Raw genomic sequence first — 14000 nt, forward strand, 5'->3', positions numbered from 1 at the left:
GACTTGCAATGACGAAGCCACTGCAGCATAACTGGCAGTAATTCACCAAACTCAGACTACCTACATGTCCTTTTTTTTGGTGTCTTATTTCAGACAATTTAACTTTTGCATCACATAAAACCCCCTTAATTTAAAAGAGGCATATGAGTAATCAGTTGTAGTCAGTAGCTGATCGTTTTCTAAAAAATGCTGGTGATAATGAAAAAGCCAGGATATTAAGTCATGTCATAAGGTGGACATAATGGGTCTTAGTACAATGCAGATAAATGCTACACTGGGTCATGTTAATTCAGACAACAGTGAAAGTGCTAAGAGAAATGTCTACAATATTTTGAGAATCTCTGCATTCAGAGCTAAGAATGATGCTTTGTGCTCTGTGGAAGCTCATTCTGCACTGCTGCCCTTCTTGTGCATGAAATCCTGGTCTCTTCTGGGAAGTCTGTCCACTGAAGAAACCAGAAAGTTGTTCCCTTCCAAGCTGAGGATGTTGGACCATCAACATTAGTAAGGGGAATAAACTGGGAATTCCCAAGGAAATATATCTATTTCTTGTGAAGTTAGTAACCGGAAAAGTTCCAATTTTCATGTTGCCTTTTTAGGGACTCTGGCAACTGAAGTTTCATTCTGTCCTTTGTCCTTATTCTTTGAACATTCCATTACCTCAAATTGTTTCCCATCTCTACTGGGTCTTTTTGATGTCCTAGAAATTGAAAATGTTTAGTGATTTATTTAGTGATTAATTTTCCACATTTTAAGATCACCAGATATGACCATAAACATGCATCTAGGTTTTCTTTGTCTATGTAAACTAAGAAAGAGGAGAAAAGACAGAGCAGAAAACCATGACCTGTGCTACCATCAGAAGTAGTTTGAACATGATGTGACTGTGCTGAGCTGCAACTGACTGCTCCTCAGGATAGGTATTTTATAATTATATATCATATTTATACGATTTACCAAATTTATACAACAGTAGCAATATACCATAATTTGTTATAATAATATACCTTATTTAGCACAAGTGTCCTTGGCCCCGGCTGGCTGAATCACAAGCTATTCTGCTACAAGATGAGATGGCACAGGCATCTGTGCCAAACTCAGCCCTGGTGTTAGAGTTCAAAAGCAACAGGAGGATGCTGCTCTACAGTGGCCAGCATTGGAGAGGACACAGAGGTGATCCAAGAGGGCAATTCATATTCATTTGCATTCCTTTACTGTGCCAGCTCAAAATCAAAGCATTTTTAGCTACAGTCATTTAGTTCCATACAATTTTAATAGCAACTCAAATACTTTTGATATCACTTCGTCCAGGACTATTGATTCTCTTATGTTGTGTCATTAAGATTACATGATCATAGAATCATAGACTGATAGAATGGTTTGGATTGAAAAGGGCCTTAAAGATCATCTAGTTCCAACTCCTGTGCCATGAGCAGGGACACCTTCTGCTAGACCAGGTTACTCAGAGCCCCATCCAACCTGGTCTTGAACACCTCCAGGGACAGGGAGTCCACAACCTCTCCGGGCAACATGTTCCAGTGCCTCATCACTCACAAAGTAAAGAATTTATTTCCAGTATTTAATCTAAACCTACTCTCTTTCAGCTTAAGGCCATTCCCCCTATCACTATATGCCCTTGCAAAAAGCCTCTCCTGCTTTCTTGTAAAGCCCCCTTTAGGTAGTGGAAAACTGCTACAAGGTCTCCCCAAAGACTTCTCTTGTCCAGCCATTCTTAGCTAGTGGAAGAGACATTTGTCATGATATTTTCCCAACATAGGAGGTAGACAGTACTCCCTGTTTGGTGATTATATTAAATTATATTGCATGATTTTCTATGTCTGTGTGCAGGCTAGAAGGTTGTTTTAAAGGCAAAACATTTTTTTGTTTATTTTTTCTTGGATATGTGATGAAGAATGCATATTTCACATTTTCTTCTTTCTTCTGCAAATAATGTGCTTTTTAAAAGGCGTGTCCTGATAACGCAAATTGCTGATCTAAGAGGATTTCTTATTTCAGTGTCATGACCCTTCTTGACCATTTTTAGGTAGTCAGCAGTTTAAATTGCTGATATTCCAAAGAACAAACAGAACAACAACTCAACTTGCTGTTTTGTTTCTCTTCCTGAATCTCTGTTAATTATGAAGTATTTTCTGGAATACAACCTGATATCTACTCTAGTTACATACTGTACTGCTTATTGCCTGATTATTTTCTGACTTTCTGACTGACAGCAGCCCAAATATACTAGTGGACTGAAAAGCCTACATCACCAGCACAGCCTGGAAAATGGAACTGTCACTGTTGTTAAGGGTCCTCTAACATCTAAGCCTTGTATTGATAAAAGCTGTGATGGCTCATAACCAGCTGCCAAGTAGAGTAAAAACATGCCGACCCTTATCAGTGCAGCTAAAGAGGCTAAAGGGTTCACGTTCACTCCTCGTTTCTAGGAATGTGACAGAGTCCCAAGAAATATAATTAGCAGTTGTTTAGCCCCCAAATATTTGGTAATCATATGCAAGGTTAAATATATACATTTATCAAGGCCTCTTTGTATCCTGATAAAATCTGCATATTTTCATATGTAGGTCACGTGGAGAAGTACAAATTACATGTCCTTATATGCTTTCCAGTGTCAACTGATGAGAGGAAAATAATTTTACAGAAGGCAGTAGTTGTCTTATGTGGACATAGGCCAGAGGTACTGTTGAGAGTCTGTTAATGCAAATGCCAGCTTAATGATAAATTTAAATTTTTACTTCAAAGCATTTACATAAACATCCCTAGCAGGTGGAATGGAAACGAATGTCAGGGTAAACAAGTGTCCCTCTGAAGAGGCAGCACACAGATTAAACAAAGGCTGATTTGGCCCCACCAGCTTCCCTTTTTATAGATTTTATAGATTTTATAGATTATAGATCCATGCCTTTTTACTCAGAATGTCTTTCCTTTTGGTGCTCCTTCCAGTGGAGTTTCAGCAATGGCACAAACATCAAGACCTGTGTTGTGACTGCTGCTTCATGCCCTGCACTCATTAAGCTACAAAAGTAGTCCAGTTTTATAACGCACTTTTGAGAGATGAAGTGGACTGTATGCCCAGTTCAGTTTGCTGTGGAAAAAGGTTAATGACCAGTGCTTTCATAACACTGCCATATTTGTGACTACCTACTGACCACTAAAGTAAATGTGATGCCTCCATCCCTTATGACCATGAGGTTTTACTGTAAAACTGTGGTAAGGCTGAATTCTTCTGGCTAGGTAACTCACTGTCCTTTGTTATCTATGGGAACAGGCACAGAATTTATCCAGTCACTAATAGGCAGAACAAGATTTTTATGAATAAGTCTAATTCAAAGCAGGTTTTTGCTCCTATGTTTCTTTATGGGCCATGGTCACTCACTACCTCATTACCCAATGTAATTAGTTTTGGAATCAGTGTGCAACCAAATGTCTGTTATACACTTAGCTACTCTTATTTCTCCAAAACATAAGTGAAGGACATGATGTAAAAGTTCAGTTTACATTAGTGAGCCATACAGTCTGCCTCTGGGTCATCTCATCCTTGATCTTATCATTATTCACATTTCTCCTCCCTCCTTCCCGCCCATCGTGATAAACCACCCCCACTGTAAGTATACAAACAAACTGAAGTGATCCCTCCGGCAGTCACACCCACTGTCCATTTCTGCTGCCCTTTTTGAAACCTCTAAATGCCACAAAATAAAAGAAACAACCTGAGCAGGGTGAAAGAGAAGCATTTGTCTAACAGACAATAAGAGCAGTGTAATATCAAGTGAATTAAACTGGTTTCTTCTCTGGCCCTCTATTATGGTCTGACTAGAGTTTTTGAATATTTGCAAGTCAAAATAAAAATGTGGACTGCAACTCTCTAGTTGGCTGGTAATTTATATCTCAGAAGCCCAGCTCGGGCATATCTGACACTCACTTGGAGCTCACAGCACTGAAATCCTTGCCAGAGGAAATACCAGTAATTGCTCAGTGCACAGCCCAGATATTCCAACTGACACACTCCTTGGCTCAAAACACTCTGTAACGCAACTCACTGAAGCACATCACAGCAGTAAAGCACAGGGTCTGACCTAACAGCAAAATAAAATGCTTCAGCACACTTTACTATGAGGAGTTTGCACCAAAATACTGGACCAAAATTCATTGCTCCTTTTCTTTTAACTGATGTTTATCTCATCTAGTTAGAGAAGCACATACAGTTCCACAATAGGCATAGCACCCAAGTAACATGACACACAAAACAGAAGGCTGGAGAAATACTTAGAGGTGACATCGTTACATTATGCAAATGATACTACTAACTACCATTATTGATTATGATCCCTTATGAATACTAAAATATATTTATGTAATGTCCTTCTCACCTGCCAGTCGTCTGTCTCTCGTGTTTTTCCAGATAACATCCAAAGCTCTAGCAGTGGAGTCCCTGATGTGATCACTAAATGATCTTCTCAGAGGGGCTTTCACCGGGTGATGCATAATGCAGATCGATCAGACATCCAGGTCAAACGGCTGTAGCTTAGCCCCAGGAAAAAGGGCATTCTTTGCCCGGGTATCTGTTTGGATTTCTCTTTGCCAGGCAGTCAGGTTGTTACTTTATATAATTTGTCATCAGCCTTGTGGAGCTTTTCCTTGAAGAGTCAGGCATTGCAGTTCTCACTGCGGATGCAGGAAAGCTCAGACTGCAGCCAGCCTACTGGAAAGCTGCCAAAATCTTACATCTGGAACAGTTTACAAATGAGCTAACGATACAGTCATTTAGATTTGGGGCTTTATTTGTGGATATCTATAGGATTCTAGCTTCCTGTTTAATCAAATAACTTACCAGGCACATACTTGCATGCCCATTTATTAGGATAATATTTCCCTGCTTAGCTGATATTTCAGGTAATCGTTCATGTTTTGACATGAAAAAGGTAAGAAATAAAAAAAGAGATGAAATGATTGTAAGTATTGAGAGTTTAGGTGTTTTATTTCATTACCATATTCTTTTTGCATATTAACCTATCTATGCCACAGAAGAGGGACTGATTCAGAGTTCTCTGTATTGAGCATTTTGTGACAGTGCACTGACGAAAGGATGGAAATACAGAAATGAGAGGAAAAGGGGAGGTAAGAAAAAGAAGAGGGAACTAAACTCCATATCTTTGCTGAACGGAAAGATAAGGTCCCATATGAAAAATGTTTATGAATGTAACTGAGATGAATAACCATGGTAAATTAAGCCATTTGATCTTGCTTATTTTGATATTTTTAATTGTTTTTTAATGTTTACTGTGTCCAGTGGCTTCCCTATGGGGTATCTGAAACTCTCTTGCCCTTCTAATATTATTTCTAGTAACGTGTGAAGAGATGAGAGATGTCAGCCTAAAAAGCCTAATCCCCTTTATTATCAGGGAAAGCAATAACAGTTGAATAAAGTTGTCTTCATGTTTATTCTAGGTGAAGTCCTTCTTTTTTTTTTTTTTCTTTTTTTTCTTTAACAGCAAATACAGCCGTTAACATCAAATACCACTATTTTCTTGAGAATTATTATGTTATTATTAAACCTGATTAACTTCTTACAAGGATAACACACAGAGACCAAATTACAGAACTGTGAGTTTCAGCCTGTGGATTTCCACTCCCTTTGAATTCCTTCCTAGAACAAAACAGTTTTTCTTTTCATTCACTTTCTTATTTGTTGTAACTTTTTTTCTGTGTCTTCTCAGTTCTCTTCATTTTCACTAATCCTCATTTTCTTCAAGACAAATCATGATCTCATTTTGACAATGAAAAGAAATTTATGGGATTTGCCATAGTGTAACTGAGGGCAGAATAGGCTCACCATCTATTTAATGCAGATCATCATTTCTTCCCATCTAGGCCTTTGTCTTTTATCTTTATAGAGCATCTGCAAACATTAATGTCCTGTGTATGTCTTAGAACAAAACCAACACCAGCAAGGGATCGCTATAGTTTGCAGTTGCTTTCCTCATTACACTCTCCTACTTTTTGAGGCCGGATGGAGAAAGAAGCAGACAACTCTCTAGAGAAATCCAATATGATTACACACTCTTGTGTGGTTGTGGGGGTTTCTTATTGATTTTTTTGCTTGTTTGTATGTTTTGGGGTTTGTTGTTTTTAATTGTTATTCTGGCAAGACTTGTAGAGCAAGTGGCAATGTTTACATTGGCAAATGCTGATATAGGCTTACATAAGCAAATACTGACATGATGACCAAAGCACAATCTATCTGTTTTGAAACACGTACACCCTGCTCAGATGAGATCTGCTGTTGTGTCTATTAGTGAACAGGTTGGAAGAGCAGAAATTAATTTTTAAAAGAGGATGCAATAAACAAAAATTTAATCTAGAGCTGAGTGTGCACCTCTGTATTTCAGAAGTCAGTGAGGGAGAAGGCAGTCTCAACAGGGTTTTAACTTCCAGTAGCTTACCAACCAGCTAACTACCAGTAGCTTACCAACAATGTGGTCCAGAAAAAATGGATTTATACAGCAAAATAAATGGTACCAATGTTTTGACACATCTCAAGGTAGGGTTACTTTGAATTAGGTCTACCTGCATCTCATGAACTGAATGAATCCTCAGCTGGGTTGGACGTCACTAGCACACTATCAGGGTGCATCTTTTTGGCTTAGTTTCATCTGAAAGCCATTCAGTTCATGTGCTCCAAGACTGCTTGGAGATGTGAACCAAAGAATGGTGTTGGGAGATCCTCTTCAAAAGTATGTCCCTAGTCTATGCTATGATGTAAATAAAAACATGAAGACCATTATTCATTTCAGCAGCTAAACAACTTTTAAAAATTAAAAAAAAAACACCTTAATAAAATATATATTGCTGATCTGGGTTGGATTTTTTGAGAGTTACTGTGTGTTATGCTACATGTATAGACAGGTCACAGCTCAAAATATTTAAAACGGTGCAACCAGTTCAACAAAATGGTCTGGAAAATGTTAGAATGACATGACAAGGGGCAAAGAGGAATAAACTGTAATAAAGCAGAGGAAGACTGCTGAGAGAGTTTGCTTGTCTGATGCTACAACACATATAAAGGGACAGTCTAAGTAAGATTATGTAAAGAATTCAATTAAATCCCAGAAAATGTTTATTGGGCCATGGATAGGTTAAATGTACCGGAAAATGTGAAAACAAATACCTTTCCATAGCTGGGAAATGGCCTAAGCACCCTTCCACTGGTTACATCTGCAATTCAATTAGCTGCATACATATACTACAGCAAAGTGCATACAAAAATAAGCAAAATCCTAAACCCCAACCAGCATCTGGATAAAATTTATGATGCAGCTCTATCTCTTGGCTTCACTGTGTCTGGAAACTTACAGATGACCACCATCAGACATAGGTTTTATATTTGAATAATACTGATGGTGATCACAGTCTTAGTGCAGTCAGTACTCTAGCTACCTTCCAGAATTATTTCATTTTATTCAGAGTTTTCTGTTTAATGGCTGAAATGAAAATTCCGCACCCAAATAAATCGTTATGCTCTAAAGGTAAACTGGGTCAGTCGACAAAGATGCGTGCTGAACTAAAAATAGTATGAGGGGAATCTGAAGGAGAGAAGTCTGTTGCTGACAAGAGGGGAATGCAGCAGCTGGTGTTCGTGGAGAGACCGATAATACACCCTTGGGAGATAGGTGGCTGCCCAGTCCATGCATGAGGAGCAGCATGCATGCCCAGGAACGGTTGTTGTGGAATTCCAGAGGCAAATACCTATAGGGGTCAAACCCTACCTTCCCTGTCCTGCCAGCGCTCCCACCAGCTGAGACTGGCCCCACCAGTGCTGCTCCCAGGGCAGAGTCTTTCCTGTCCCCCAGGCCTGGCCTGCCTTGGGACTGCAACCACTGACTTCTCTCACTTCTTGTTTTGGATATATTTTTAGAAATATCTTGGTAACATAAGCAAAGCTGAGCCTCTCCAATCTCCCTCTCAAGGCTGGAACTACTTGTAAAGTGCTGCTCATTCTTAAACATACAGTTCTCAAACTAGCCAAGGGCGGAAGGCAGAAGTAATTTCCTAGAACCTTACCCCTCCTCTAGCATTTCAAGCTGAAGGACCTAACTTTGACAAACCAATCTGTTTTCTGTCCTTTGGTGGTTCTGTCCATGCTTTGGTCTGCAAAGATAACAACGGAGATCCTTTTTCCTCTTCAAGTCAAAGAGCAGACAGAATGCATCAGGTACTAGGACAGACAGGAATGGTGATGTCATTTTTAGTTCTGGCAACGTCCAGCTCCCAGGAAGTAAACAAACAGTTGTGCAAGCTTCATGCGCTTCAAGCTTGCTGAAAATACATTGACTTCCCTTCTGAATGTTTACAAATGTACAAATTCTTATGTTTATCTCTGGTTCATCTATGTGATTTTGGCCCCTTGGGTCTGCAAAGATGTATGCATCCAAAATATGCATAGCCAGTCAGAGACACATAGTTTTTTAAACATGATGTCAGTTTGAGCTTTGCTGTGACTTCTGTACAGGCTGCAACAAATGGTGTGTCAAATCCAGACCATCTTTGCTGAGTGGTTTATGCAGTCTGTATGATCTGATGTGTGCAATCTTCTCTCTGCTAGTTACAGAAACAAAAAAAGCAATGCCATAACTCTCAGTAAGTATCACAAAACAAATGAATGATTCAGAATCAGAATTTTATGTCTAATTAAAAAAGCCTACTGGGCACATGGCATGTGTCATTGTTTCATCTCTCAGCAGATGTTTCCAAATGCTATCTAGGAGACCAGGCTAGCAAAGGAGCCCTTTGAATTTTGAATTTGACATGTGCTGCTTTCCAAAAGAAACTCCAGTACTGCAACATGTGCAGTATCTGAGATATCTGATACATATCTGTTCTTTAGACAAGAAGCAGCCACCAATCAGAGTGGACTGTAAAGATTTAGAGAAATTCCTATGGAAAGACCGGAAAATAAGATGTACTTGTTGAAACAGAAAAGTTTTATTAGAAGCTTGACAAATCTCAACAAAATTCTTGATATTACAAAGCCACATCTTGATTCAATTGGATTTGGTTTGGAAAAAAAAAAATCAGTTTTTCAATCAGATAGGTAAAAATATTCAGAAGTTTCATAGAATCATAGAATCATAGGATCAGTTGGGTTGGAAAGGACCTCTGAGATCATCAAGTCCAACTCTTGATCCACTACCACCACAGTTACTAGACTATGAGACTAAGTGCCACATCTAGTCTCTTCTTAAATACCTCCAGGGATGGAGAAGTCACCACCTCCCTGGACAGCCCTTTCCATTCTTTTAGCACACAGGTGTCCTTTTGTAAGGGTGCAAACAGATGGGCAATTGGTCTATCCATGGGCAACTCTCCAGTTCTTAGCTTTCCCCATGCCTCATTAGGAACCAGCCATGGGACCAGGCTGTACATAGAAGGATTTGACCCTGCAATGGCAGCCACACTCTGTCATCATAATTTTTTCCCTCTCATCATAGAAGAAAAAGAAATGGGTGTGTGACACCATGGTATTTCCAAAGAGGCACTTTAATAAAAAAATCCTTCCATTACAACTTTTGCTTTATCTCAAATTGAGAATAAAATTTTTAGAAGGACATTATTTTTTTCTGATTTCTGACACTAGGAGTGAGAATTCTTGCATTAAAGAAGTCCAGACTTGGCAGGAAGGGTAGGGGTTATAGCAAGGAGGACTATTCTCTCTTCCCGTGGTCTGGCCTCCCACTTATATGGTACTGAGCAAAACATTAGGATTCTTTCTTGTGTCACATATCTCTGCATGATACAGATAAAATGAAGTAAAAATGAAGATTAGTCCTTGACAGAAAAAAAAAAAGTAGAACAGGTTGGGACTCTTCCCAGCCCACAGACTGGATTTGTCTGTTGATTTGTGTATGATGTCCTCTATTCTCCGTTTCTTTTACTCCTTTCCAAACTGTTGTACAGGTTCTTCCTTGCTACCGTTTTTTGCTTCTACCTTCTAAAGACTGCTCCATTATGCTTTGCACAGTTTCCTCCCTGTTCCTCTCCCAGCTATGCCCTTCTTCACCATCTGACTTATGGTTCCTATGGCTGACTGCTCTCCTCCATGTTGCTCCTATCAGTCCTTCCTGCTAGGGCGGGCAAGGACTTGAGAGTATTTTGTGCCAGTGGGAGCATTGCTTCACTGGACAATGCTCTGCTCTGCAGACTGGAGCTGCTCTGCATCCTGGTCTCAGTGGAAGCTGCACATAAGAAAGTAATAGAAGTTTGGGGAGTGATTTCTGCAGAGGTGGAAGTGCACAACTCAACCCTATGTGTCCCACCATATTTTGCACTCAGAAAAGTGCCCATGTGACATGTCAACACCCTCGAATTAACCCTTGAAAGCCTAGGGGCTATATGGATGTAGTAAGGAGAAGAGATAGTAGACCATGAGAGAGTAGACCAACAGAGAAAGTTGCCTGAGTTTCCACCGTGATAGGAAGAGTACACTGCCTGGCATCCCTGCACTCTCTGATTTCCTGTGGTAGTAGGGGTGTGGAGAAGCCCCAGGGACAGTCTTTTTCTCTCTGGATGACAGTCATTGCCTCTGTACACATTGCTATTGCACCCTGTGCAGGCTTTATACCCTCGTACCATGGCACAGACCTGTACTTTTGAACAACAAGCTTGTTTAAGTTTAAGAGAGAAAATGCACAGGATCCACCTACCAGAGCAGCAGTCCATGATGCAGACTGCAACAATTGTTGTTGCTTTTGTGAGCTTTTCAACGTCCAAAGACTTCTGCTGGACCACTGAGAAGATCTTGTCAAAATATTTACCTTAATTGCCTTTTGTTGTAAGAAAAATACATACTAATGGGTATACATAAACTGAGTAGAGGAGCCTTCTATTATACCTTTATGAATTTCAAATTAAACATGATCTCAAATATTAACAATATTTAGCAAATTTCATGGTGTGATTATGGCCCTGCTTTGCAAATAGCCGCATAGCTTAATTGGAGTTCTGTGCACTTCAAAGTGTAAGCTTATCTGGCTGTTTCTGAACTGCTGTCTCACTATCACTGTGTGCTCCAAGAATAATAAATAAACCAACACAGAAATGCAGAAAACATTTCTAATCACAGCCATAAATACAAAATAATAAGTAACTGAATAACATGAAAGAAAATAAGCTTTCAGTTTCAGTTGCACGTTGTTCCATATTAACTTGTTTTTAATATAACTGGTTATAAACTATTATGTTATTAGAAAAAAAACCAAACACAAGTCTTGCCCCCCCTCTTTTCTGAAACACTGTATATTAAAGAGAAAAAAATGACACAGTAGTGAACGTTGGTGCCATAGTTTAAAATTCAAATGAGAAAGGAAGTGTTAAAGCTTCATTCTGTTTAGCCATATGTGAAACACCTGCTTAGAGAAGTTTATGCAAGTATTAATCTGTGGAGAGGGTGTCCAAACATGTCCAAATATCAAACTTGAGCCACAGAATTTTCTCAGTTAGCTCTCTTTAATACAGAATAGTTGATAGCAAAAAGCTGTGAACTGAAATTAGTTTTGAGCATTAGCCATGTGTTACACTTTACCACAGAAAAAGAGTAATAAACAACATCGTTTCTCCTTTTTTCACATTGACTGACAGGCAAATGGTCCATACTTAGATAGCTTTTTGTCAGCTGTGTAATATACTATGACTTGACTGGTCCCATCAGTGGAATTAGGGCAGGATGAATAAAATTTCATAGAATAAAATTCATGGCAGTATTAGAAAAATTCAGATCCTCCCCCTTGCCCCCCCCCCAAAATTCCCCAAACCAACAAAACAAAAAAAATAAAAAAAACCTCACAAACCCAAACAGCCCAACACTTTGCTAAAAGCAACTCTATAGTTACTACTTGTTCAAATTCTTCTCTACAATCTTCTTTCATAATTAGAATATTTCCTTCCTTCTGTTTTCGCTTGCCTGCTCTCTCTGTCCCTCTCTCCTGGTCATACTAAGGTCTTACTAAAATGGTGAGTTTCTTTAATTACAGGCCTCTTTAGACATCCCTCATGCAAAATGGCACATTATCAATGATATGCTAAAGAAACAAAGTTTTTTCACTTGTCTGCAATGGCCAACATGAACAATGATTGTGAGTAGAACCAATTTGATTCAATGAGTTTAAAATAATGTACTGGTGGCAGGCTGGTGTCTGTGTACAGAACAGTGAGCAGAATGGGAGTGTGGGGAGTATTATGTGAGCTGGTCTCATCTATGTCAGAGGCCAAGCAGGGAGATAGTTCTGAGAACAGAGATCATCCTGAACAGAGAGATCAAAGAGCAGCAAGCCATATTAAACCAGAGAAGAAGTCCTAGTGCTTCAAGGGAAAGATGGAAAAAGCTCATTCCTGAGATTTAGTGAGATTTAAGAGGCTCATGTAAATCATCTTCATTAGCACTGCCCTGTGTAATATGTGGTTTATTAAGTGATGCAGAGAGGCAGAGCTGTCCTCCTCCCTTCTCATCCCTGCTGCTGCCATTGCAGCACTGTGAAACACAATCTCTACTGGCTTGTTTGTTGCAGTGAAGACAACCAGGATGTAATCCTCCCTGAATTGCTGAGGTTCAGCCTCAGTGGTAGAGAAAACAGGAGAAACACTGGAGTTTTCATAGGAGGCAAAGAATGTAGAAAGTAGGTAAACTTCTGAATAGGTATTGGAACAGACACCTCATTAGATTTCATGATTTCATTAATTAAAGCACTGCTGGGTGGTTTGTGAATGATAACTTCTTGCTCCATTTTTGTGCAAATGTTTATTTACATAGTTAGATGAGGGATATATTTTTAACACTGCCTAACTTTCTCAGACTCCGGGTTTCTGTTTCGGGTATCTGCCGTGCTTAAACCCTTTGTCCTGTGGTTCACTGTGACATAACTTCCTTGAGATGCTTTATTTTTGTGTTCCTTTTAAATCCAGTTTTTGGGAAAATGAATGAAAGGATATGTTATTTTCCTGATGTTGAGAAATTCTAGCAAATTTTACCTAAATAATACTTGATAGTGATTTGGTACAGGAATTTGCTCTTTTATAGACATATTTCTTCTTTCTGAAAGTCCCTTTGTTGTAGCCATTGGCAAGCCTCTGAGAAATTCTATTTCACAGCAGTTCTTCAAAGCTGGATATTAGCAAAGAGCAGATCAGAAGATATTTTCTCACCTGGCTTATGTACAGCCTGGGAAGTCTTTGCAACTACAGCTCTGAACTGCTGCCAGCTCTGCAAGATGAACGAGGCAACCTGTCTCTCATGGGCTTTTACTGATCCCATTTTCATTTCATGAAAGGGTGAAAAACAGTCAGTCCCTCATGAAATATAATACGCAATGAGAAAGTTGTGTTGGAGTCAAGAGGGAGACTGATATACACAGCTTTGTGAAGCAGAGACAAGAAAAGAAGGAGACAGGCAAGGAGAGGAGACAGTAACTGTATCGTCATCTACTGTAGTTTTAATTGCTTGCCTCCATTTGGCAATTAAAATTCAGCCACTACATGGCTGGTGAGAACTTTCTTTAGGCCCTGCTCTGATGGAATTGAATAAAGAGAATTTTAAGGAATTGGTTTCCTTGCACTGAACTGATTTTTTTCCCCCAGAATATTGGTTACAATTAATGACTTAAAAAAATTTTAAGTAGAAAAGCAAAACAATGATTTTGTTATCAATTATTGCATGCTTTTTTGTAGGATGTCTTTCTTCTGGGGAATGTTATTTGAACTGAAATCTTACTGATTACAAGTTCTGATGCCTAATCTTTGAAAGATAAAGAATTTAATATTTCACTTCGCCTTGTGTAAGCTTAATGTATCACAGATGCAAGTTGAAACTTTATGAGGACTGTGTCAAACATAATTATCTGGAAGATTAAAGCAGTCATCACCTCAACTGAAAGATAAATTCTGTTACCCGTAACAAAGTCTTTGTGAATATTGAATGAACACAGCATACC

The 14000-nt window shown here is 39.1% G+C and overlaps 1 protein-coding gene across 4 annotated transcripts in view; it reads right to left on the reverse strand.

The window, feature by feature from the left end:
* Window positions 1-14000, reverse strand: part of DLC1 (DLC1 Rho GTPase activating protein) — a 261319-nt gene that overhangs the window by 95117 nt on the left and 152202 nt on the right. The window contains exon 1 of one of the 4 annotated variants that reach the window (XM_027885501.1): window positions 4392-4699. The exons of the other annotated variants lie outside the window; for them this stretch is intronic. Coding sequence (XP_027741302.1) covers window positions 4392-4506 — 115 coding nt within the window. The 5' untranslated portion in view covers window positions 4507-4699. Of the gene's footprint in view, window positions 1-4391; window positions 4700-14000 lie in introns of those variants that run through there. 4 annotated transcript variants of the gene reach the window in all.

Source organism: Empidonax traillii, unplaced genomic scaffold, assembly GCF_003031625.1.
Source record: "Empidonax traillii isolate 1590-97213 ecotype Southwest subspecies unplaced genomic scaffold, ASM303162v1 scaffold167:size2001844, whole genome shotgun sequence".
Taxonomy (NCBI): Eukaryota; Metazoa; Chordata; class Aves; order Passeriformes; family Tyrannidae; genus Empidonax; species Empidonax traillii.